The sequence below is a fragment of the Aptenodytes patagonicus genome, chromosome 7 (assembly GCF_965638725.1).
Source record: "Aptenodytes patagonicus chromosome 7, bAptPat1.pri.cur, whole genome shotgun sequence".
Lineage (NCBI taxonomy): Eukaryota > Metazoa > Chordata > Aves > Sphenisciformes > Spheniscidae > Aptenodytes > Aptenodytes patagonicus.
In genome coordinates, this window is record NC_134955.1 from 4,700,540 (window position 1) to 4,727,397 (window position 26,858).

At 40.2% G+C, this 26,858-nt stretch overlaps 1 protein-coding gene across 7 annotated transcripts in view; it reads left to right on the forward strand.

Annotated features, from left to right (window-relative positions):
• Positions 1 to 26,858, forward strand: part of NAV2 (neuron navigator 2) — a 241,580-nt gene that overhangs the window by 135,615 nt on the left and 79,107 nt on the right. For all 7 annotated transcript variants that reach the window (XM_076343813.1, XM_076343814.1, XM_076343816.1 and 4 more), the window contains 2 exons: positions 111 to 500; positions 14,491 to 14,613. In XM_076343813.1, coding sequence (XP_076199928.1) covers positions 111 to 500; positions 14,491 to 14,613 — 513 coding nt within the window. The remainder of the gene's footprint in view (positions 1 to 110; positions 501 to 14,490; positions 14,614 to 26,858) is intronic.

Below are 26,858 nucleotides of genomic sequence, written 5' to 3' on the forward strand. Positions count from 1 at the left end.
AATCTGTAACTTGGTGAGTGTTCAGGGTGTAGGGTCTTGCAATCACCTGAAATCTCACGGTGCTCTGTACAGCAGGCCGCGTTTAATCGAATGCTTTTATTTTTTTTAAGCACATTGGAAACTACGTTTGACACCAACGTCACTACCGAGATAAGTGGCCGCAGCATCCTCAGCTTGACGGGACGACCGACCCCCTTATCGTGGAGACTGGGGCAGTCCAGCCCCCGCCTGCAGGCAGGCGACGCTCCGTCGATGGGGAATGGGTATCCTCCGCGAGGGAACGCCAGCCGCTTCATCAACACGGAGTCGGGTCGTTACATGTATTCGGCACCTTTGCGGAGGCAGCTAGCGTCTCGCGGTAGCAGTGTTTGCCACGTCGACATCTCGGACAAGGGAAGTGATGAAATCGATCTGGAAGGTATCACCATGGATGCCACCGGCTATATGAGCGATGGGGATGTGCTGGGCAAGAATATCAGAGCTGATGACATCACGAGTGGGTAAGTGCCTTCACTTCTCTTCTTAAATACTGTGCTTTATGTGATTCTTGCGTTGTGTTTAATGATGCTGTATTCCCATGATTATTTGGGGAAAGAAAAAAAAACCCAACCGAAGATATTCTACTAGTTTCAGTAAGCATTTGGAGGGACAGCTCATTATCACAGTTAATTTAATCAGTGGGATTTAAGCACTGAAGTTTTAAGTGCGTGTTAAGAAAATACTCCCATATATGAACATACTCTTGTACATGATTAAATGTTTTCCTGAGTCAGGGTTCATTGTGGTCAAACACATGCTGCAACATTCATTTATTCCCACAAGATGGAGAGAGTGAGGCATTTTCTGTACTTCTACTGAACCTTTTTGCTGTCTGAACTTTTAGGGGACAGTTCACTGGAAGGAAATGAGTTTACATCTCTGTGTAGGGTAAAATAGTTGTACACACAAAATGAAGTCTGAAGAACAAGTTAGTATGCAGAAATATAAACTGATAGACAATTATTAACAAGGTTTTACATCAACATTTTACCTCTGCCTTGACTGGAAAAGGCATTTGTTCTTTGCTCCAAAGTCAGTATTCCATTCAATATGTCCGTTTTCAGTTCCTTCTAGAAAGTACAGTCATTTTTTCTTAGCTCAAGTACATCAGCATTAGATTGATGTTAAAACTGATCTTTGAGATGTAAATGGCGTATTTATTTTTGGGGCAGCCTTTTCCCTGTCTGGCCATCTTACATCCTTTGCTTTTCTGTAAATTTTTTGTAAGTGAGTGACATTTCTTGTAGCATTGGCTTACTTGGAAGATTTAATGTCTCTTACTGAAATAGAAAGCTGGAATCCAGCTGCTGCTTTGTCACTAACTTAACCAGTTAATTTACACAATCTGGAAACCTCCATTAGTTCTGTCCATTTTGAATATTTAGATGTTTTCACACTGTCCTTCTTGAAAAGTCAGACACTTTATTTTTAATTCTTTGTTAGGGAAGTATATAGTAAAGAAGCTGATGCAAAAAACAGTATAAAATTCTTTTTCAGATAAAGCACCAGTAGCTGTTGCTGCATTAATAATGCATCGTATCACTAAGCACCTTGCGTTTTCCTCAAATAAATCAGCTTGTACCTGAGTTTTGCAGTGTTTATTGTGGTAACAGTTATTGCTTTTCCTCTGGACTACGACTTTTATTCAAACTCACGGCTGTAATTTTGGTCTAGAAGGGAGGAAAATAAATTCTGAGTAGCGCCATGGTTTCTATAAAACACCTAGAGTATGAGCTGAGAAGTGTCCCTGGCAGAATTGTGTCAGTTCAGGCTTCTGCTGCTCATATCCTAGAGGAGCCCCAGTCTTTGCAGATCTTTACTTAGTGTATAAAGTTCAGATTCCAGGTTCAGGGAAGGAAAGAATAAGCAAGCTGTTGAGTTTATGAATGATATTTTCAGAGAAATCTGTGCCTTCACTCATCTCTGCGTATCATTTCCTTTTCTGTGTCTATCTGGTCATCCTGTAGGGTAAAAAATGGAAGCCTCCATAGTCTGAAAATACAAGAGTGGTCTTTAGATTCTGGGTCTAAGGGACTAATCATGTAATAAAATGTTTTTGCCAGTTGGTGCCTCTGTCACCAAAGCAGTGAGTTATATACCAAGAATAATACCAAGAATGGTGAATATAACATTTAGCAGAAGAGTCGTATATTCCACAACTCACTCCTAGCCTTGAGTGTTAGAACATCTTTAACTGAGTACCTGACTCTTACTTCCCACTAGTTTTAAAAGGATGGCGATAACCTTCAGTTTTTACTCATATAACCAGCCACAGATTGATAAATGAGATCTTAATTTAAAGTTCTTGGGACAGGAAAAGTTATATGTACAAGTGTCTTTTTCTTTTCCACATCTTTTGCCTTTAGCTACAGAAGCCTATTTGGCTAAATAATGTGAGTTGGTTTATCGACTTATATAGCACTGTTGTAGTCATTGACTAAGTTCCAAGGGCAGAATCTGTATTTTACGTCAATCCGTCGTCAGAGAGATCCAGCATCATTTCCAGCTTGTGGGCAGGATTTGGAGGTTGGGCGGTTTGGAGGTCCTCTCGTTGCTGCACCGGTAGGCATTCGGAGGGAGCGTTCCTGGAAGCAGCCCCACCATGTTGGGGTTACATAGCCTGTGGAGAGTAATTGTGTGTGCGGATTCCCCGAGAAGGGAGTACTGCAATATTGAATTGCAATAACAGCATTGGATATAATGCCAAAATAAATGGAGAGAGGTAAAAAAATGAGGGTCTTTCTTACCTTTGGTGAATCTCGCTGATACCTAATAATGTCGGATTACTATCTCCGGTATGGACAGATGTTTCGGTAGCCTGTTCCTTAAGTTATCTTCCCCAACGTCGGTTTATTCCCAATAATAAAAAAATAGGATAGCTTTGTGCCTTTGTGGGAGAGGAATAATACACCACTTAGAAATCGGAGAGGTTGCTTGTAAAGAAAGCATCCGTGTGACTTGCTGCAGAACAAATCTCCGAGATCAATGTTAGGGCGAACAGGCCCAATATTTCCAGAAGCTGAGTTACAGTATGTGGAAAGCAGCACAAGAGGGCATTTATAGCATGAATAGCTCTTTATTAGCTGGTATGTGTTTCACTTCGTCATTTTTCAGAATTGCTACAATCCTGCAGACTGAAAACCTTGGATCTGTGTTTTCATTGGCAAACTGATAGGGAAGGAAGCCAAAATATTTGTTACAGCCAAAATAAATCCAATAGCCAAGATAAACTATTTTAGCCCTGTGATCCTGATGCTTTCTCTGAAATGTACTGGGTCATGGGAAGTTTCGTTTGGCCTCCTTTAATAAGTCTGCTCAAGCAGAGCTCTGGCAGACACCAGGATTGCTTTCATAGGGTTAGAAAGAGTATCTTTTCCAAACGGGCAGAAAATATGTCTTAAACTAGGAAAGTCTCCAGGGGATGGATCAAAGGTAAGAAGTTGACTTATTCTGGGAGCTAAAACATCGACTGAACGACAAGGCAGCAGGACTAGGATTTGTGTGAGGTGGGGAGTAAGCACCCAACCCACCTCCTTCGGCGGCTGGCTGAGCTCGAGGCTTCAGAGCCTCGTCAGAAAGTGGCACCTCAAAGCCCAGAATTGTCTCACCTGTCCACCCCAAAGGTTGTCCCAGGTGGGGACGTTAACTCTTATGGCTTTTTTGGGTTTGTTCAGAAGGTTTTGTCCGCTTCAGTCTCCCTCTAGCTACTGACATACACATTCCTACCTCTTTTTGTCCTTCCCCTCCTGCCCCCAGTTCTCTCTAATGAGATGTAGAGTTAATTTCCTTTTTATCTGTCCTTGGAATGGAGCACCAGAGCTGTTGGTCAGAAAGGCCTTTTAAAAGTCTTTTCTTTTAATTTAATTAATCCTCTGCCCCTGTTTTCATTATCCTAGTGTGCAGCTTTCTATGCAGAATTAACAGCGTGGACATACTGATCAGTGCTGGTCACAAATTTTCTCAGGAAGTTGCAAATGCAGCTTGTCAAAACAATTTTTTTGCAGAAGCATGGCTGTTCCAGCTATGTTCCAACAAAATGTAGATGTGATGATTTGACAGCTCAGCTGCCCTAGAGCCTGTACTTCAAGGCAGGGCAGATGTGAGCGGCCCCGTGCATGGACCATGGGTCTGCTGCATGCCAGGCTGGGCTTTGGGGCATGCCCAGCTCACTCTTTTGAGTGCATGTCGTTACGAAACGTTACCTAGTGACTCTGTCATACCTCACTTAGCCAGCCTAGCACTGAACTGCTCCCTCAGCTATTAGGTGAGGACAGAAGGGCTCAGCCTGCCTACGATGCTCAGAGGCCCTATGCTAAAATTCTCCTTGCAGCAACCTCCCGTGTGTGCAGCGGCTGTTGGGGGTGATTGTGTAGGGAGGTAAGACTTTTTATCGTTTTATTAAACTCCCCATTTATTTGATGCGTTGGGACCAATACCTTCCCATTCCAGATCTCTATTTCCACAACCTCTTAATGTGTTTGTGTGCGCGATGCTCATGGGATTACGATTCCTTCTTGTTTATTCAAGCCTTTATGCCCCCCGGGGATCTTTGTACAAGCACTACGAGCAGGTGAATTGGGAACATGGATGAAAGGATGCTAAAAGGGAGAGCAGGCCACTCTGGGCTGGGGAATCAGGCTTTAATCCCTGCTTCTGCTCAGGTCAATCAAACCCACACAAAAGCATTGTGCCCTAGGTAGAAATCATCTTTGTGGTGCAGAGTCCTGTCTACCCTTGAGTAACATGGACCAAAGCCATCATTGAAAGAGTCCTGTTGTAGGCTGAAATTTAGGAGTTACATCTATTAGGAGGCAAAGAAGACTTTGATATGAAGAGCTGAAATTAGGGACTGATTTCATTGAACGTTGAAGCGTAATTGGTATTTGTAGGATTCTTGCGGCTCGGTTGCTTGATTTTGTTCTATTTATCAGGCAGACAGTGACACATCTTTTTCAGATGTGATCAGGGCGTAACAGACCTTCACTTGGGCTAAGGTTTTAGAGAAAGAAAAGGAGGACTCTGCAGTTTGCTGCTAATGAGAACTTGTTCTTGGTAACAGCAGTTAAGAGAAACCATTTCCTTCTAAGCTGTCTGTAACAGGAATGGTTGCTGCTCCAGGTAACGCGTGGCTAGCTAGAAATCAAGAGTGGCTGAGCTAATCATGGTCTGAATGAGAACCTGTTCACCCAGTGCTAGCTATAGTCTTTTCTGACCTATTTTTTGCCATGGTGATTACCACTGTTTTTTTTCTGTACACTTGGAGTTACAGTGGGTTAGTCATTTTACTGGACATTAGTCTTTAAATGGTATGATTTTAGTGATAAGATTTCATCTAAATACAGTGGATGGGTAAAACTGCATTCCTTATATGGCTGTAACACTTCAACATGACTGAGAATCGCTAGGAGGTTTATTTTATTTTTCTTCTCTGTTTGAGCAGAGTGTTTATTTGAACTGCCTTCTGTCTTGCTAGGACTGGCTTCTTACATTTTGATCTTTTCAACATTGCAGAATAGTAGCTATATATGGTAAATAGATAATTAACACAAATAATGAAGGGGTCAGGCAAGCAAACTCAAAATTTTGACTTTTATGAAAAGGTATTAGGAAACCTTGACTTCTGACTTCTTAGTAAACTGTGTTCAAACTGGTTCAGAACTAGCTTTTGGATTTGAAGTCATAGATGTCCTGGTGCTGTGGGAATGAAAAGAAAAAATTATGGCAGTGTTTAAATCACAATAATATTCTTATTCCAAGAACTGTACTTAAAGATCTTTACAGGAGACATGACTAGAATATTACATAAGCATTTTCAATATTACTAATGTTGTATATTATTTTAAATGTTCTTAAATATTGCGCTCAGTTCACGAATAGTTCTGGTGTCAGCTTCATCAATAAAACAGTGCTTGATTGTTTATCACAAATGATATCTCGGATCACGTGCCCTCATAGAACTTTTCTTGCAGTGTAGGATTCAGCATAGGAAGACATCGTAGGCCTGTGAGTCATAACCTTAGAGATCAGCTGGAATCAAGCTTCTTATTCAGTATACTGCTAAAAAGGGCCACGTTAGGTCACATGCAGTGTTTGTCAGTAAAACGAACTCACAAGTTGTGGTGTGTTGTGTTTTTTGCTTACTTGTACATACTGTCCTATTGTCAGTGACTACCAAAATACCGTTTAATAGCCATTATCCCACTCTGGGCTTGTTTCTGTGATAAACACCTCAGCCGTGTTTGAACTGCTGCTTCAGTGCCAACAGGTTTTTTAATTTGAGCAAAAGAACAGCTTCTAGAGGACAAAATACAGTCCCACTCTGGGGCTAGCCAGTAGAGGGAGATGCAGTCATACACACTTTGTCGATGTGGATCATCTGCAGGAAAGGAGTGGGCATGAGGGAGTTGAAAGTCGCTGTGGAGTAACTCTTCCTCCGCTGCTGACCCTGCTGAGAACGTGTGGAGAAGCAGCACTCCCTCGTTACTTCTCTTTGGTCACACGTCGTCCCTCTCCCTAACAAAATTAAGGAGGACAACGCAAAATGGATCGCTTATTCTATAGCTTATTTCTATGATATTCATTGAAATAGATTCTGAGAAAGGATTTAGGTGTTTAAATCAAAATTGGCATATGCAAAACCCTGTTGAACAGCTGCCTGATTCTGGTGGGTCTTCAGCTTGCTCCAGGCTGACAGCCTGTGCTTGGTAGGTGTGATCGTTGTCCTCTCTTAAGTAATGAGTTTCCACCCATGTTTCACTGGGGTCCAGAGTGGCATTTGGCACACCTGAAAGGATTGACCTCTTGGGTGTTTTCCAGTCTTGTCTACCTCATTTTGTCAGGTTACCGTCTCTGGTCACCTCTCCCAGGATGGGTCGTTCATTTTATGTTAGCGAATGACTGGGTAAATTTCAGAAACCATCTGGGAATTGGAACCCCAGGGCTTAGTCCTTCCTCCTTCCAAATGCCGTAATGGCTGTGCTGTGATTTACTCTCCTTCGTATGGGTGGACCTTCCAGCATAGTGACCCATTTGGGTCTCACTGCCCGCTGGCCCAGCTCCAGTAAGGTGGATGGCTGATGCCTTTTTCCATCCTCTGGAGAGCATTTCGTCTGGCATTAGTGTTAGGTTAGTCCGGTTGTCAGATGAATTCTTCTGTGAGATGAGTATGTGGATTTTAATCCCCTCAGACAGAGAAGGGAGCAATTTTTTTTTAGTTACCCTTTTGTGCTGCTCACCTTTAATCTGGGTATGCTGGACATAGATTTGGGCTAAAGAGGCTTTGCCGTAGACCCCAGACTTAACATCTGCTATGGCCTGACTCCTGCGTACAGGCAACGCTCGCAGCTCTGAGCCAAGGCCTCTAAGTCACACAATTTGGGATAAACTTGGTCTCACTGGATTGAACTAAACCTACTCAGAATTAAAGATACAGTTTGGGAAAAATTTGGGAAATGGCAATAAATATAGTTAAGTAAGATTGCATCTTAAAAATAATTAAGCTTTTACTGGTCATTTGGTTACAAGGGGAAAAATTCTTCTAATCCTAATGAAGTCCTAATGCTTTAATGAAGCCCTCGCGTCTCCTAGCAAAGTCATTGAAGAGTCACTGCCCAAATTCCTCTGTGGAGTCTGGGGAGGATCTGTCCTAGTCTCTTCCCATGAGTTTTCTCGGGTCTTGCTATCTTCTTGTACATACGTTAATCACCTGGCTCCTTTGACGCCTGCTTTTGGGGCTGTTAATAGTTAATATTGGCATTTGAAGTCTCATTGCCATAGCCAGAGTTCTCCTTCAAGATACAGTGCTCCATTCATTTCTGAAGGACCATTCAACTCCAACATAGATGAAGAGGAATAAGTAAAGCTTTAAACTGTCCTTTCTTCTCAGAAACAGCCTAAAGAAAGGTAATACAAAAATATCAATATAATCTTATTCTACTAACTCTAGCTTTTGAAAGTCCAGTTACCTTAAATGGACGCTTTTCAGTGCCTAATCCATGTCATCATCTTGGATGGGCTGACTAGATTTGTAAAAGAGTTTTAAAAATGACGGTGGAGCAAGCCTCTTCCTTGAGAGGAAGGTGAATTTAGGCTTAAGGTGCATTTGGCAGACAGGTTGATTGAGTGTTGGAAAGAGGATCGTGTACTAGAAGAGTCTCCTTTGAAACAGGAATGGATGCGGTGATGTGAGAGATGCTTTCTTTCAGTCTAATATTCTTCTCTTACATACTGACAGTTTCTCTTAAACTACATCTATGTAAGACTGCTAATTCCACAGGAAACCGGTTTCTTCAGAAGCTCGATAAGACGCCGTTGTCCTGGAGGGAAAGGATGTGGGGGCATGTATGAGATTTGACCCATAGTGGCAGTAGCCACCCAAGGAGGCAAGCAGCCTCCCTTACAGGCTATACTGTCCTTGGAATTCCTTCCCTTAGCAAATGCAAGTTTTACAGTAACAAGCCTGCAGACTTCTTGAAAGGGTGACCCAGCTGAGAAGACATGTAGAAATAAATTTAGCCCTGGGCAGCAGTGCCCAAAAATTGTTATCTGATGGCTGCTGAAGGACTTATGTGCCAGGCAGTCTTAATACATCTCCAAATAGAAAAGTACTGATTTCACAGAAGCCACTTCTTTCTGTAGATTTCTTCTTTTTTTCCCAGAAAAAGGTCTGAGGATTAAGTAGTTAACGGGGGTGAAGTTGGTTTGCTTCTAGACTGGTTTGGACAGTGTGAATAAGCAGCTACCGTTCATGTTATTAGTGATTTACAGGTGAGAGGTTTATCCAAGTAAACTATGCAACTAAAATATGCTTATTAAGTTTTGCATAATCTCATTTTTCCTATCTTACCCATTAGTGGAACAGGTATCTCCTTCTTCCCAGCAGTGATTAGGATTTTTGAGACTGCAAGTCATTTGTTGTTTTTTCTGGGTTTACTCCATGATGCTCCATGTTTGAGCATCTTCAAAACAATGCATAGTTCATTCGTGAGTTTGTTAATTGCAAATACTTACTGATTATTAGTAAGTCTATTAATTTATAAATTACAGACTGCCTTAAATATAAAATTAAATTTTAAATGAAATGAGCAATAGGTTTGTGCTTCTATGAACCTGAAAGGTAATATTTGGTCTGATGTTAGGGATTTGGGCATTGTATTAGCAGTCCCAACCTGAAAGCTCAGGGCCTAATCCTGTTCCTGAATGCCTTTGTTGAAATTCACATGGATCAAAGAATGGAATTTAAACCAGCCACAGGCTTGTCGACAGGGTATATGTTCAACCCTTTGGTTAGAGAGATCAAGTAGTGTGCCGATGTGGTGGGCATTGTAACGGAGAGTGATCAGACAAGAATAATGGATGGAAGGACTTGGGGGGGAAACGTGGGGAAAGATCATATGGTCTAATTCCAATGTCATGACGGAAAATGCAGACCAAATTCATACTAACCTGAGAACTTTGGGGTTGTCGCCATCCTGCTGTTAGGCTAACATTTCTTTTAAGTCAGATATAGAACAAATTCTTGGTTGCAATAACAGGGTTGTTTTGATCACGTTTATCATATTTCAGAAACAGCAATGGAGAATTTTCTGCTCTTGGTGGTTTTTAGCGACTGGCAAAGTGAGACTCCTTCTTTGATACTCAAAGCTTGTTAAGTCTCTTGATCTCGTTTAACTGACTATAATGACGAGGCAGACGAAGCCTCATGAAAATAAACATTTAAAGGAAAACATTAAGGATAACAGTGTTATTGCTGCAGCTAAAGAGAACACTTCTGAGTGTCAAAGCGGATGTTGACACATGGAATAATCCAAAAGCTGTAATTCCTACAAGCTTTTTGTTTCTTCAAGTTTCAAGCACTTGGGTTGCTGGGCAGGTCTTCTGCCAGGAGGCACCTGGGCAGCTATTTCCAAACTAACCTTGAATCAAAAGCACCAAGAGGAAGGCAGGAGCACCTGGGCTGCCAGAGTCAGCTCCAGTTTTGGGGCACCTTGCTGCTCTCCTGCTTGTGGGTTTGGGATTACGGAGCCGTGCGATGCTGAGCAGATCAGGGTAGGCTTGCCCGGCCTATTGTGCGCTGCTGACTTACTTGCTGCTCCTTCTCTTCCTAATACTTAAGTAAAGAATGCCTGTCCCTTGGCTATCTATTTTCAAAATTGGAAAATCCATATTAATACATTAAGGAGTGAAATGAATATATATATATGAAGTGGTAGAGTTGTCAGACCATAAAAGTAGGCGTGCTGTTGGCTGTATACATGGGTAAGTAGGGAGTGCAGACAGAAGTCAAGTGACTCAGACCGCTGGATTTTACTGATCCCTGGCATAACCCGTTCCTGTTTCCTCTGCGTGCTTTTCAGGACAGGGAAATAAATCACTTCAGCATCAGAAATACCCTAAAAATATTGCACTTGGAAGGACTTCTTACGGCGTTCAACATTTCAAAGGCACAGAAAGGGTGTATTTGGCTAAAGAAAAGAGAAGTTTAAAGGTCCACGTTGTCCAGGGAACTCCAAAGCAAATTACGTTATGCCTGTAATACAGGGCAGGGAGCCACTTTCTTACAGGAAAAAAGCGTCACCTGGAAAGTGGGCTGTAAGTTCCAGTTGCACGTTAGAAGTGCATAATACTGCTTTTGTTTAACCTGAGTCTTTTCATATTCAAAGAAGTTTGGTTAATTTTGTTTGCTTGCTGATGAAGAGTGAAACTATGGAGATGTGTATTAAGCATTAATTCCTGAAAAGATTAGAAACTTCTTTTAACCAACGTCATCACCGTCTTGCTGTCCATACATTAAGTAGTATTATATTCGGCTTCATTAAAGGCAGTCATTCCCCATTGGCTGTTGGTACCATCCCTATTGTATTGAGCTATTGTATTTTTTGAACATGTAGAATTTACCCATCTGTATAAAAGTCACAGAGTCTGGATAGTACGCTTTTTCCCAGATCATGTATTTAAACTTTTTCGTATTTTGGGGCAGGTAGAAAAATACTTCGAAGCGCTTGTTTTTGCACTGAATGTGCTTGCAGTGTTCTTACGATTCATGAATCTAGCAAGGCATCTAGTACAAATTTGTCATGTTTTTTAATAAGAAAAGTAAAAGAAATTACACCTAATTGATAACTGGCCTAATACAATTGTTTGGACTGCAATGGGTCGTTGTAGAGGAGCGGCTAGTATACTGGCATTCCGTATTGGGTAGATGTATGATAGGGCAATAAATTCAGATAGCGTTGAGTACTGTTAGAATACGCATAAAAAACATTTCCTGGTTTTATTCCTCCCTGAGTAAAACCTTATAAGATTGTCTTTAGAAAAATGTACCTTCATTATATCCTCCTTTCTCATAAAGCAAAAATCTGCAGCAATAATAATGTTGTATTCATAAAGGCAAGACGGTTTCTGAGAGCCAAGACAATTTTAAGTTTGAAGGGATAGAGAGGAAGGAAATGAAAGCAACGGCTGGAGGTTTGTGGCACCAGTAACTTTTAATCTCCTCCCTACGAACCAATGGATAGTAGAGAATTTATTTTTTTCATTTATTTTAAAGTGTATTTGTTGTAAATGCATTATTCTCCACAGAATTGAGAAGCTAGTACTTTTCCTTCTTCTCCCACCTCACTGTTGCATGCAGGACTTCAGGCATCGTTGGTTTTGGCATCTTTTTGGAATTAAACATTCCTGGGTAGAAGACAGTGCGTGTAATAAAAATAAGATATAAAGCTTTCAATCTGTGATTACACAAACCTGTTTCAAAACGCAAAAATCTATCTTGTGTTGTTCTGGCATGTAAGAAACTTGTCCTGTTGATAAAGTGGGTAAAAGTCATCGTCTATGTCTCTGCTTTTTTACAGGGTATTGGTTAGAAAAACTCACGATCTAGTTGTCAAAGATGCCAAAGGCATCCAGCTTATATTGACTTATTTAAGATTTATGGGTGCTTAAAACCAGTGAAGATCTGACTGTTGGTTTTCAGTTTGATGCAGCTGCAGAACTATTCTACTCTATCAGCTTGCTGAGCTGCTGCGTAGAGGATGAAACCTGTTGATGCTAGTGAAAAGGCTTTCCGTTGATTTCAGCATGGCTAACTCTTAAGCGTAATACATTTAATTTCACATATTCTGAGTAATAAGTATGGAGAACAACCTATTTCAGCTGTAGTTGATCTTTTTTCTCGAAGGACTAGTCATACACCAGAAATCTGACAGCAAAGCCAAAAGCTGCGTTTTCCAGTATGTGTACAATGGGTATTCATACAGAAACATATTTCATGTGCAGACAAGTATCTGCAATAAACCAATTAGCGTATGTACATTAGATGTTTTTGCAAAATGCTGTTTGCGTGTTTGTATAACAATATGGTCTTAAGCTCCACTTTTCTTTCCCTTTCTTTTATTTTAGTAGCTTAAGGAAAAAAATACTCTTCCACGATAAAATATGTATAACTATGTCATACAAAAGTTAGAATGCTAGACCTAAGGCGAATTCCACACGAGTTAACAGTGCAACTGCTCCTCATGCTTTTTACAGTCTTTGTTTATGAGTTTGGAGAATCGTGTCCCCACAGATTTGCTGAACGGAGAATACTCTTGTGTCTGACTTGATGAGCTTAGCAACCTCCTTGTTAGACTCCCCCGAGAGACTCCTTGGTGGTTCCTGGGAAGGCCCCGTACAGATTTATACATCTAACTGAAATGCAGAGCAGCAGATTGTCCAACGCTTCTTGACTCTTTACCATCCCATTTTTATAAATGTAGTGATCGAATTTGGCTTGGGTAAAGTACATCTGTGGCAGTAACGTCTCGCCAGCAGAGGCATTGCTGGCTGCAGCCAGGAGCATCTGTCCGTTCTTGCTGCGGATGAGGGTGTCTCGCTGTTAGGGAAAAAGCTCCGTGCCTCGTTAAGCAAGAGGGAAGGTGTCCTGTGTATCTGGATATTATTCTGTGGGCTGCTGTCATTTCGCTAAGAGTGGCTAAAGGATTAAGAGGATACAATCCCATGAACTCCTAACTTGGTGAGGTATGTTATGTGTCCAACGGTATGCCGGAGACAGTGGCCGTATTGCTAGAGTTGTTAGAGTTACTTCAGTCTCAGGTGTGTGAAAATCCTTACGGTGTGTTTACACAACTGTCAGTGCTGCTCCTGTAGATGTACTTGGGCTGATGAACTGATTGCGGTAGCACAGAGCTCGCTCCGTGCCAATGTCTTGAGGGGCGAATGGGACTTGCCTTTCCACTTTAAAGCTAGCTCGCATATATCTGTAGTCAGGAATACTTTTAGAAATGAAGCTAAACCAAGAGAAAAATCCTCCTGTTTCATTTTGACACTTTGAACTTGTTTACCTACTACAGTTGTGAAAGGCCACAAAATATTTTAAAACATTATTGAGATATTGATGTAGGGCAGCTCATTGAGAAGCTACTAAAGAGAAGACTGGAGTAACTTCTTAGTTTCAGTATTAATATATTAAAATATTTTACTCATAAACTGAACCAAAGTGGTAGGTGGTTGTACAGTTTTTAAAACTTTCTTTTCTTGGTTACCGCCACATCCTGAAGTTACATTACACGATGGTTGTTGCTGTCTGCATCGGTACAGACTTCAGCAAAAATGCTGGATGACGTAGCCTGCGTTATTGTGAGGAATTGCTCCTGGGGATCCACAACATCTCTCCATCCTTGTCTGCCAAGTGTCATCTCTGTTCACGTTAAGATTAATTTTTCAGTTGCTAAACTAGAAAGTAAGAAATGTGCTATCTTAGCAATTTGTGAAGTATCTCATATACACCTGACACTTCTTAATATGTAAGAATAGTAACACTTTTTAGATGCAGATGTCTCTAGGTCACAGTTGCAGACAGAGTACAATGTAGGAGCCAAAACAAGGTTGAAAAAAACTTTTCATTCATGCTGCAACTTTGATTTCTCACAATAAACCTTGGGCTACTCATTGTTCATGGACCATTGACAAAATCTAGGATGAATTCAATGTGATTTTTGTATGAATTCAATGTGAATTCAATGTGTGATTTTTGCAGTTAACTTGTAAAAGCGTTGATATTTCTATCGTGCTGTTTTAGCTCACACAGAAGAGTTCAGGATGGTATAAACCATGCATTTTTTGGACAGGAAGGGATAATTAATGATAGCATTCAGAAATATTAAATGACTTCCATCTAGGCATCCTTAATGAAAGTTAAGTATTCTTCCTTTGTCACAGTTATGTTGAAATTCAATTCTCATTGATGAGAGAGAGTGCAAGATGTAATGGAGAACAATGAGAGGCAAAAAATAAAGTTTTCATTGCTTCATACATATTCCGAGTAATATCCTTAACTCAAAAGTGGGGAAATTGCAATATACAGTTAAAAACATGCAGAAGATATGAGCTACAGTAATATCTGGAAGTTTTATTGTTTTAGTAAACATGACATTTTGTTTTGCTGCTTTAAAGGTATATGACGGATGGTGGTCTGGGCCTCTATACTCGAAGGCTAAACCGGCTGCCTGATGGCATGGCTGCAGTGCGGGAGACGATGCAGCGTAATACTTCACTGGGACTCGGAGATGCTGACAGGTAAGGTCTCATCCAGCAAATGCTCGCATATAATGGCGCATTTGATTCACGCTGTATCTAATGCATATTGGATCTCTAAGATTAAATAGCTTTGGGAATTCAGACACTGAATACATGGATATAAGCTTCTCCAGAGTATTTTAGGTTATGTGTTCACAGAGGTGTCAGGATAAATGCTGACTTTCTCTTCTGAAATCTCATTTGGGTTTTTGTGGGCAGGACGCAACACAAGAAACTGTAAAACTTCTATTTTAATAGTGTTTGAAATAAAAAAACCCTAATTCTCCTCTCATTTCCACTGATTCTTCCAAGTCCAGTGATTCAGTGTGAATGGTCAAGGCCAAAGACCAAGACTTAGGGGACTAAAAATCCGTAACTTACAGGAGTGCGATCATAAAGGAAGCCGGGGAGATGGACAGTAATGAGACCTATATTCTGTTAGAGTTGAGATAAATGGGTTAAATTCTTTTGCTTTTAATGGCGTCAGCCTATAGCTGCTTCTTTCCCTTCCAAACCCGAAGCCTGATGAGTGTTACTGTTGATACAGTAAGTGAACCGTATCCTTTTTCTTCCATGAGGGGCCCCTAAGTATAAAACATGGATTTTGAGTTACAGGTTTGAACCAATTTCTGAACTAAAAGTATTTTCTCTTTTTGTTTTGTTATTGATAAGTCTTTCCTGGGACATAATGCAGTTGACTGAGTTTGATATGACTGATACTTTCTTGATAGTCATGCATGGATTACTAAGGAAATAGAAGTGATGGAGAATCTAGCCTTGTTTTCAAAGAAAGCCACACTAAATTTGCTTTGGTGTTCTCTTGATACTAGTAAAAAGCAGGATGGTAAATCTAAACAAAAGAACTAAAACCTCTCAGAGAATCTCAGCTCAATTTCAATCACTAAGTCAGCATATGCTTGCCAGTTGTAAAATACGCCTGGATTTTTCAGGAGCTCATATCTCTCTCTGAAATTTGCAACTTGAAACCCGTACTCGGCCAACAGCACTGGCCCCTGCGGGTGAAGGCATTGCCACCTGGTGATGCAACTGGAGACTAATCAAGTGTCATCCTCGTCTGTTGCTGTGGCTTCTGAACATTGCCACATTAACAGAAGCTATCTGTTTACAATACAGAGTTGGTCTGATATAAATTATATTATTGTTTAAGTAACAGTCAGCCTTCTGGAGAGCTAGTGATACATTCCTCGTCGCTGATTCCTTCCCCTGTTCAATATTTTCTGCGCTTGCAACATTTTTTCTTGGCATGTAAATTATTCTCACATTTTATTTGCTAAGCTCCTTACCTGAAGACACCACACATCAGGACCAATTACGTACGTTCGACAAGAGAGATTATTTGTGTGTTTAAATATATTCCACTGAGAATGGGATTGTGACACACTGAAGTGCAATCCCTAGTTTATGTCAATTGTTTCAGCTTGGAAAATCATTTTTTCAGTTCACATGGAGGGGACGGACTTTACACACAGTAAAGGCTCTGTACGGCTGGCAATTTAGCTGCAACACAGGATCACAGAAAAATTACCCTTGGTCCCAGAGTTGGTGACATTATTATGTGTTGTTTTGATTTAGTCTTTTCTATTTAGAATGTAAGCCTACTCACCTTATGCAGGAAATCAGAGTTTTCTGACAATAGGGCAGTGATTTAAAAATAGCTCCTCTTTGGTTGCTGGGTGATCACGATGTGCAGTTTAAACAAAAAATTAATCTTGGTTTGAGCAGCAGTTTTCCAGGGTGAAAACTGGCATAAGGGAAAGGAGTTGAATAAAACGGTGCAGTAATGAATCGCTTTCTTCGTTCTGTGAATGGAGGCAGCAAGCAGGAGTGCTGAGCTGCTTTATTGGTACACCTAGAAAACGTATGAAGATTACATTTAACTTGTTCAAAGCAGATGTTAATTGAATGCGTGGGAGAACAAGTGTGAAAGGCTACAAACCTTTGAGTATAAAGTTAATCATTAAAAAGTTGTCAGAGGAATTTTTGCAATATGCTTACTTGTTTGGTTTCTTGTGTTATTAATTGTAGAAGTTTAGTTGTGAAGCTTTTACTCGTTGGCTCTGGTAACATAAAGCACAGACCTTAGAAGGTACATTTTCCCCTGCAGCAGGGAAATCCAAACAAGGCAATTTAATTTAATGCTTGATTGCAAGGTTAATGTAATCATTGCACAACACAGCTGAGCTTATTTATTCACTTCAAGACAATTTGTGTTTGTATAGAACAAAGGCATTTTTAATGAAAAAAGGCATTTATTTTTATTTAGTTGGTGATTATTTTTTTTTTAAAGGTTGCAAATTAGCCACCTATGGTTTTGTCTCTTCTATGTATATGGACTTGGTATGTGCTATCTGGTTATTTAAGTTGATTTCACATTGTCAGGTGCAGCTGCTTGATCTGAGACTGAATTCTGCCCTTTCATATATGTAACTTGCACTTATGAATACATACAGATAAGAGGGAAGAAATTCAAAACTTAGATTTGAGTAAATCCTTCTGTAATTGCTTACTTGTATAACCTATTATTTAGAGAAGATAATTCAGACCTGTGCTGATTTAACATATCCTTGTGAACAGGACAGGAGACTATATTAATGAATGTGAGCTTGTCAAGAGTAATTTTAATGCTGTTATTAGGGAAATGTCTATATGACTTTTTCAAAAATCCTCAGTGATGAAATGCTTAAATAACTGCTTCCAAGCATGATTAACCTGCGTTGTTTCACTTTTACAATTTAATTTGAGATTGCGTGAATTACATGTCTTTGCATAAGAGTGTAGGGCATAAAAAGGTCTTCCCAGCTTCTGACTGTAAGGACCTGTCTCATCAGATAGCAGATTACGTTGTCTGGGTACTTCCAACAGCTACGGCATTGGTGGACTGTAGGTAAAACACAGCTCAGGTCTTGAGCATGCACTTCAAGAGTGTTTCTGTATCATAGCTCGGATCTATGATGACTACAGTGACAGTCTTGTCACGCTCCTAGTTAAAAACAAGACCATATTCAGTTTAACTCTCAGAAGGGCTTGTGACTGAAGCTGGCTCCTGGCGGTTGGTAGCATTTTGGTAGCATTTCCTGCTTTTGGCAAGATTTTTGGATAATCCCAGAGGAGGCTGTGGAACCAGGAGAGGAGACGGACAGAAAAGAAGAATTGGAAGTGAAGCAGAAACCGAGCAGAAAGCCAGAGGACATTCCATGAGGAGCACGGATATGTCACTATTAATAAGAATGTCATTGAGTGCAGCTTTTTTCAGATGCTATGATTTATAATAATTTCTACAAATGGTAAAAATTACGGCTTTCAAAAATAGCTGAAGAGTAGTATTCTGCTGTTATTTTGCATTTTATAAAAACAGATTAAGGTTATTTATATGTCTCTTGGCTCAGGTGGTAGACAACGCTTCACATTCATTCGTGGAGTAAAACCCTTTGACTGGAGTATGTTTAAATTCACTAACTGCAATTTAATTTCTTTAATCCTGTTACAGTGATGAGATTACTAAAAAGATAGGTTAGCGTTCAGTGCTGGAGGGAGATTGTTGGACTGCCTTCATAACCATGGGAACGTGGATCACACTTCAGAAGAGCTGAAAAGCAAGTTGCAGCAAGTCATCAAGTTGGGGGCAATACTGGCCTGTTCTGAAAAATGGGGAGAGAAGGAGATGTCACTGCTTTTGGAAAGAGGCAAATTCCACTGAAAGCAGAATTACAGACACGGTGCTGATGGGTATCACACAAGAAGCTGCATCAAATTTTCTTCTTTTTAGGTGCTACTTTATTGTAGACAATGGTAAAATGTTACAGTATAAGAAAAAGAAAAAGGAAATTTTTGTTAAGATATTCTTTATGTAGTTTTATATTAGGATAAGACAGCTTTAAGTCCTAAGCGTGTATTTTCAGTTTTTCTTCTTAACTGAGACAATGCAGCTAAAATTAAATGATGGTGTCTGCAATTCCTGGCTTGGCAGATGAGGAGGTAAGTCCTCCATTCACAGAGAATATCCATTAGCAATGCTACCCCATTGCTACCCATCTCATCCGTACTGTCGTTTTGCTACTCTAGCAGTGGTAGCATGATGCATAAGAAAAGGGGAAAAACAGAGAAAATGTGTCTGGAATAGACACATATAAACACATAGACTGGATAGTCTTTGTCTTAAAATGTTAAAACATGACTGGGTTATATCTTAAACTTCAGATGGACCCAACTGTTGTAAAAATACATAGAAATAGTTATTCCTGCATTGTAATGGCAGTGGAATTCCCATCATCTCCTTCCCCCACAGCATCTCCTGCTCCTGCGATGCTCCCTCAGGAGCGTTGACATAAGTGTTTGTGGAGGTTCACGGTAAATGAACTTGCAGGGAGATTCATCTGGTATTTTATGTGAATGGGTTTGTGGAGGGAGGATGTCCTTTCTGTCAGGAGGAGTAACTATATCCATTGAAGTCATCTACAGACCTAGGGAGACATCAGCTAAGAAAGTTGCTGCCAAGCTGTTACCACTCTACCAGGAAGATTTCATGCCATCAGTTCACAGTTCCTGCACTTCCAGAAAGCCCTGGCAGTTGTACTTGCACTCAGTCGTTACGATTAAAATAATTTATGAATTCTACTTTTCCCATTTTTGCCTTTGCTAGGACAGTGAAACACCCCTATATAAGCATCCTATATACTAAGTAAGCATAGTTTTCAAGCAAATAATTTAAAAGTCTCTAAATTGTTTTAAGATAATATAGAACAAAAAGTAAGTGCCAACACCCGAGCATTCATTGCTCACTGTATCCGTGCTGTGAGTCACTGCGATTTGTAAATATATGCCCGTATATAGTTACTTAACAGCAAAGTCACAGGACTGGTGAAATTATTCATGCCTAACATCTTCTGCTCTGCTTGACCATCAGTTTGGATTTTATCACTAAGTAAGAAAAAATACTACTGCTTCTAAATATGTGAGTTGTACCTTGGTACCTATAGATACCTATCTCTCTGTCTTTGAAAGATCCCACATTTATCTTGAAAACTGACTCGCAGAAACAGGGAAATTCACATTGCAAAGATTCTTTGAAGTTTATGGCCTTGGGATCTGCTGATTAGAATCACAATACCATATACTTTTATTTTCCAAGGTATCTTTTTACAAGCTGTAATCCAAAGTGGTTTTAGGTTACATAAAGTAATTGCAAAGTTAAGCAACAAATAGTACTTGAAAGCAAAGGTATAGTAGCTATACCCGAGGGCTGAAATTAGCAGTACCAAAAGGAAAAAAAAAACATTCTACTTTCAAACAAGGCAGGGTTAGTCAAGGGAAGCAATGTCTTTTGGCAGATCCGTTTCAGTGGGCTAAAGATGACAAACTTCTGGGCAGGTAAGCTTTTCTTCAGATCTAAAACAGAAGCAAGAATTTCCATTACTAAATACAAGTTGAAGAACAGTTGCTCTAAAATTGCCTGGATGTATTAGTAGTTTAGACTGACCCTTAAAGACAGACAATACCTAAGAAGCAGAGGAAGATCTAGCAAGGAAAGGCACGATATGATGTTTGCGTGCTGTAGAAAAGAGAGAGATGGATGATTTATCACCTGTGTAACATGGAGGGGTTAACTGGGGAGAGGGAGCAAATTATTACAGGCTGTAAAGGCTGTCTCTTTATTGAATCTATGGTTTTTAATATCCACTAGAGTTATTATTTTAATACTCTGGTTTATTCTTTGAAGATGCTTTATAGAACTCTTGAAGATGAGAAGGAAGAGGTCAGAGATGAAGTGGCTGTGTGAGAATTGCCCCCTTGGGTAACCAGGTTCTTCTCAGCTTTGTGGCTTGCATGTGAATTCGTTCAGTGGGCACAGCAATACTTCCCCCCCCCCCCCCCCCCACTTTTTTCCAGACACATACTTTTGGGGATACATATGGTATACTACGTTCTGGGAAGCACTTATGTAGGATTTGGTGATAGTGTCAATTCTGTTTAGAGAGGCATGATGGAATGGAGATATGTTGGAAAGTATTGTTTGTTTCTCAGGCTTGGTCTAATTTTACTCATTGCATGATGGTCAGCAAATAGTTTGCTTCCAACAATCAACTTAGCGAGGTTGGGAGCTGTCTGAAGGCTAGAAAGAGTTTTGAGGAGGGTGTGACTTAAGGAAGTCGATAATTTTTCAGCAGGGGTTGTATTTGATTAAAAATTTCTATCCAGGCTCTAGATTGTCACGTCATGTAGCAATAGCGGGTGCATGATTGACGTTGGGGGGGTTTGGTACTTGAAGCAGTTTTGTGCCTATTAGTTAACTGACTTTTTGTAAAAACGCAATTTGTTTTCCTATGGGAGAGTCCCTTTTCCATGTATCCCTGGCCACCAAAAAAAGCAGATTTTACTGCAGTTAGGACCTATGTGCGTCCAAGAAGCCAAGAATTACCTTATTCTTCTCTTCCAGCTAATACCTGTTTTAGTAGCTCCACAGGCTGACAAGGCAGTTGAGAGCAGTTCTTCGCCTTTTTCAAGAACTTTCTTCCAATGAGGATGTACATTTCTACCACTCTACACTAAAACCAAACCAACCAAACAAAACACCCTGCAATTGCAAGCTGTTCCCTCCAGAATTAGTAGATTAGGCAGTCTGTGCGTGCTTGACTGTCACTACAGCTTTTAAGCCCCTTCTTCGGAGTTGCTTTTTTGCTTAGATGTAAACACTGAAGAGAGAGGCTGGATCTAGGCTTTAGGAATTGCATTTCTTGTTGAAACTTTTTTCCTTGCGTCATGCCCCTTGCTTTCGTTGCTGTGATTCTGATTCTGCATTCCTTTATATTTTAAGGGGTATTTCCACCTCTGCTCTAGCATCTAATTAAAATGCTCAAGCCAGGAGCTGAAGTTCACTACAAAGCTAATGGAAGGTGGCAGGTGCCCTCAAGGGAGCAACTCATCGTGGCTAAGTTAGGACTTTCTTTTTGCCCATGTATTCCACTGTGGACAGTTTGTTGCTTTCCCTTCAAGGTTGCACTGCTGCACGTGTACGGGTGAAGGGACCTTACCTTTTTCAGAATTGTGGATACTGATTCTGTAGAAATAGGAAAAACGGCCTAATTTAAGCAGCTGAATCATTTGCATCTAGGGATGGCAAAATCGTGATCCTACGCCACCAGAACTAGATTTTCCTGAAGTGACATTTCCTTTCATACACACCCACTTTATGTGTCCAAGTATAAAGTTGATCTAACTGCTGATTTGGAGGCTCTTCTGAAACCCTCAATATTCCTGGTTCCATTGCCAGAGATTAGCACTGTCTTTTCTGTTGTATGAAGTGGCTTTTAAAACACTTTAGGCATGTGGGAAATTAAGCTTGTATTCCAAGGGTAAACAAGATTGTAGATACAAAGGCCATTTTGAACTGTATCAGGGTCTTTGTACTTTGCATGACAAACCGAAGAATGTGAAATGCTTGCTGACATAGTGCAGACTTTGTTACTTGGTTCTCCATGTCGAATGGCAAGAGAGTCAACATAGTCTCACGACTGACCTACACCAGTAACCTCGGAGTTTGGGATTTGGAGATTGAATAGATAAAACTAATAGCAGACAGCTGTCAGACTCCTAAATAAGAATCCTAGTTTTGGGCTGTTTGACGAGCGTGGAAGCTCATTGTGGCTGTAAAGCAAATCTCAAGACAGATGTTTTTTTCAACTATTGTGTGCTTTTCTAAATGTCTCATTACCCGAAAACCTAAAGATTCTCCCTTTGGTCTTTGTTTGCCCTTCTTAGATAGTTTATTGGAGCTTTGGAGTTGTCCATAATTGTACATTTCACTGGAATTTTTCATTAGTTTTCTTTGCTTCTGTTCTACAGCTATGTATTCTCTTGTGATTATAATAACATTCTATTAGTATTAGCTTACTTGTTAATAGAAATATAAATGTTAATAACCAGGATCTAGGCCTTCTGTTTCATGGCTGAATGTCTCCTGTAATTGTATTGTTTGGAAAATGATATCAAAATTCTGAGTCCAAATGTGAGATGCATGTGTCTTCCTGCATGCTCTTCTGAACTTTGCTGGGGTTTTTTGTTTCTTTTTCTTTACTCTGTTGATTATGTTTATTGAATATTCAGTCATTTATTTCCCATCTTGTCGCCTCCAGTGAAGAGCTTTCAAACATGGTACTGCAGAGGGGGTGAGGGGACACCCTCTACATCATCAGTGAGAAGCCTCCAGGGAATTCAGGATATCCAGATGCTTTGAAGGATCCGTTGCCTATGCAGGGAAATGAGACTCCTAACTTGGACAGCTAACTAATACGTTTAAAGTTGGATGGTACTCGTAGCCCTGTATATCCAATACACATCCACCGCTGCAACGTAGCAGGAGAAGCTGTAAGGTATCCACAACTTTGAGCTCATATTTAAAATGCTACATGTTTCATAAGCAGTCATCTCCTTCAGCTGTCCTGAATGGCAACTCCTGTGCTAAGAAGGTCATGAAGTAAGGGGGATACTTTTGGGCTGACTGATGTCAAAAGAAACAAAAGTGTCCTTGACCTAGTACTCACCGAGGCAGAAGATACGTTCAGGTAAAACGGAGGTTCACTCCCTATTTCCATCGCACTTCAGAAAGAGGTGCACTCTCTTCCCTCCTCTCACAGACCTGATCTACCAGCTACACCTGGGTTTTCATAAAGAAGGGAACGTCTCATTTCCCATGTATGTCTACACAGCGTTTGCTGTTCCACGGGTACAGAGTGACTCCTGAAAGCCAGAGGGCAGACAGAAGTGCAGAAATTGGGGCATATGGACCGTGCAGAATGAACATCTGTCCCCACTGGTAGGACTTTCCAGCTCTGGAGAGCAGCTGTGCTGCATTTTGCAGTAGGAGTGCAGGGACAAAAGTGTGTAATTATATTTTTGCTGCCCCGGGGTTCTTGGAGCCACTGCATTTATATCAGGCCGTTCCTTGGTGTCATGATAACTTCCTCGGTGGCCAACAAGATATTCCATATTGGGGGTCAATACCCTTCTTATCTGTAAGTCCTGTTCTGCTCTTCTCCATTCCTCAGCTTCCTCGTGGTATAGGGATTTTCCAGCAGTACGATAAGGTGACTTTGTGACCTTTTTATGACAGCTAATAGGATTCACAGTGAAGTTGAGACTCCACAGAACAAGTAGTCACTTTGCTCCTGATCTTTCTGAGATGAGCCCCAACATCCTGAGGCTTAAACAGCCCGGTGTTAACGCAGCTGCGTGGGGCTTAAAAATGCTCTGCTATTATACAAACAGGCATTAAGGCTTTCACGTGATAGTCTTATGTTGCTTAAGTATATACAGTTAAATACACATTTGGCCAGGATAAATAATTGCATACTCTACAGTGGAAACACTTGGAGCTACACTGTGCTGTTACAGCAGTATTATGAGAATGTGTGTAATTTGTTTTTATTAGTAAAAGTTTTTTATATTCTCTTTAAAAATAAAACATCTACTTTTATTAACACTGATTGCTGCAATTTAAGACTAATTAATTTGACGTTAAGTGGCATTGGAACAGTGCGAAACCTGCGTGCAGAGTTAGCACAGGGACCCTGAGTAACTACCACATTGCTTGAGGCTATGTTTATGTGTGTCCAGGTATATATGGTCAATAAGTAGCCAGAGGATCAGCACTAAACATTGGAAGTCTGATTAGTGCCTGAGCAAAGTCCAGGGGCTGAGGTCAGCTCTTTTTAACTATATGATTTTTTTTTTTGTTGTTTCTTAACTGACAAAGGCTCAGCTCAGCAGCTACTGTGGAGTTAGCATGTGCTCTCATCAGCCCCAAGTAATATTTTTATCTTTTTAATCTAATTTTAACTTTAAAGTTTATCTTCTCTGATTATGTTGTTAGTTTAAGTTAATTTTCATATATATCAACTAATTCATTCGTTTTGGTTTGGGGGAAATGAGCAAACCACCTTGAGTGTTCAAAAAGGTTTTATTCCTTCTTTCATGTTCATAGTCAAGATTGATTTATTCTTGTTATGAAACTTGCAGCTAGAAATACTCTTCGTAACATGACTTAATGCCTTAAACATCTCTTTGAAACTATTGATGTTATTTGATACTATCTGATATGCGCATGCATAGTTTTATGTTTCATTTGCATTTTTATGCAAAGATTTCATTTTTATTTTCAGAGATGACTGAAACATAATGTAGAATTTGCAAAACTAGAACTGTTTTGAATGCAGAAGGGAAGAATGGAATATTATCAGGAAATAGCTAGAATGTATTCGTAGGCAACTGTATGTCTCTGTGGAAAGAGAGGAAAGGGAAAAGGAGACGGAAGAATCAGCAACATGAGCCTCTGGGAAAGAGATATGTGTATTCTGTGCCAACTGAAGTTCATAGAGGTTATGTTCATCCAGGAAAGCCTTATACTCCACTTAATCCGTATTTTGGGACTATGTGGTATTCTCTGTTTACTCCTAGGTAGAGAATTTATCCATCTGTGCTTTGAGAGCATTTCTGAACCAAAGGACTCATGAGATGGATCAGGTGGTGGCAAGAAATCTGCATTTATACATATCTAATGTCCTAAATGTGCATGCAAAAGAAAGACACAAATTTTCTGAAATCAGAAGATTGTGATTTCGAACTGAAGTCAGGATAGGAGTTCTGTGCTCTAATTTCTGTTGAAATTCTTTGTTGGCTTCTAAAGATAACCACTAAGCCTTTTTTTTGTTAATATAGATTAAAAGCAAATATGCCATATGGCAACATGAAGTTGCTTGTCATTGCTTTTGGTCAAAGCATGCTGGTGGCTTGGCCTCCAACACCAATATCCAGAGGGTAGAATCAGAGGTGTCTTCCATGCTGTGGCTTAGAGATTGGGGCCCTTTCTGCAGTAGCTTCTGACTGATTCTCAATTTTAGGAACATTCTGCTTCTCTCTTTCACCATGTTTTTATGGGCTGACCTTACGTTAGCTGTAATGAGCTAAACATGTGACTGATAAAATAATCATTCCTTCCTGTGAGTCATACCATATGTTTTCCCCTCTCTCCACCACCACAATTCCAGTCATACTTGACCCAATTATTTTACCTTTCCTACATCATCGCCTCTATGCTACCAAACTGTTTTCTCTTGCATCCATTTATCTCTTTCCAAGCAATGCGTTGTGCTTTCATTGATGGGCTTTCATCGTGTCTACCTTTGTCCTCAACAAATTACGGAAACCCAATTTCATCCATGAAACATGTTTGAATCTTAAAGTCGCTCCCCGCTTTGGATACATTCTCCTCTTATTTAATGACATCAGTCTCGGATTTCACTTTTAGATTTTAACACCGTTGGAATGAGGGAGCTTGCAATACATGGTGATGCGGTTAAGTTTATTATGGCAATGTATATGTTATCGAATCATTTAGGAACAAGGGATTATTTTAGAAAGAAAAAAATGAGAGCCAAAGGTAACTTACAACTTGGCTAAGCAAGGCTGGGTGGGATCACGGGAGGAGAACAAAACTTTCTTTGGACATTTTCAGGAATAGTAGTGAATTGTAGCTATAACTGAAGTAGAATGGATTCAAGGGAGATGAGGAAAACAAAGAGTAATTATAAGGAAAACCTCTCTGGCACTTACTGACTTGTAAACTAGTCTCTGGGAAGTCTGTCCTTTGGGTCTGTACGAACCAAAGCACAATCACACAATAGAGGGAAGGTGGTGTGAATAACCAAAGAGGGGTTATCCAAATGAATCTTTGTTTATTTCATTATTAATACTGAAGGCAAGGACTTCCCTCGTAGTTTGTTAGGTGTGCCTGTTACGATGCAAAATATGAATGCTTGCATTAATCCAACTAGTAATCTGGGGTGAGTTTTGTTCTTTTTTGGGGGGGTACATCTAGTGATTTTTGTCCTTTCATCTTATTATCCCTTGTGCAGTTCACGTCATTAAAGTCTCTAAACAAAGATATCCAGTGACCACTCCTTAATGCTAGAGGAATTCACTGAAGTAGAGCTGTCTTTATCGGTACTGGTTTATGTTAAGTCTCTGATAGCTAAGTGAGACACCATTTCACAGCTCAGCCTTAACAAGGTGGCCACATTCTGCCAATGTTGAAATAGGACAGAGAGATGAGAGGCTGGTTTAAAATTATTTTCATTTCATTATTGCACTGGGATAGAACAAAAAATAAGGGTTTGGGTTTCTTCTCGTTTTTCCCTTACAGAGTAGTGATGCAGTGATTAAGGTTCTAATGT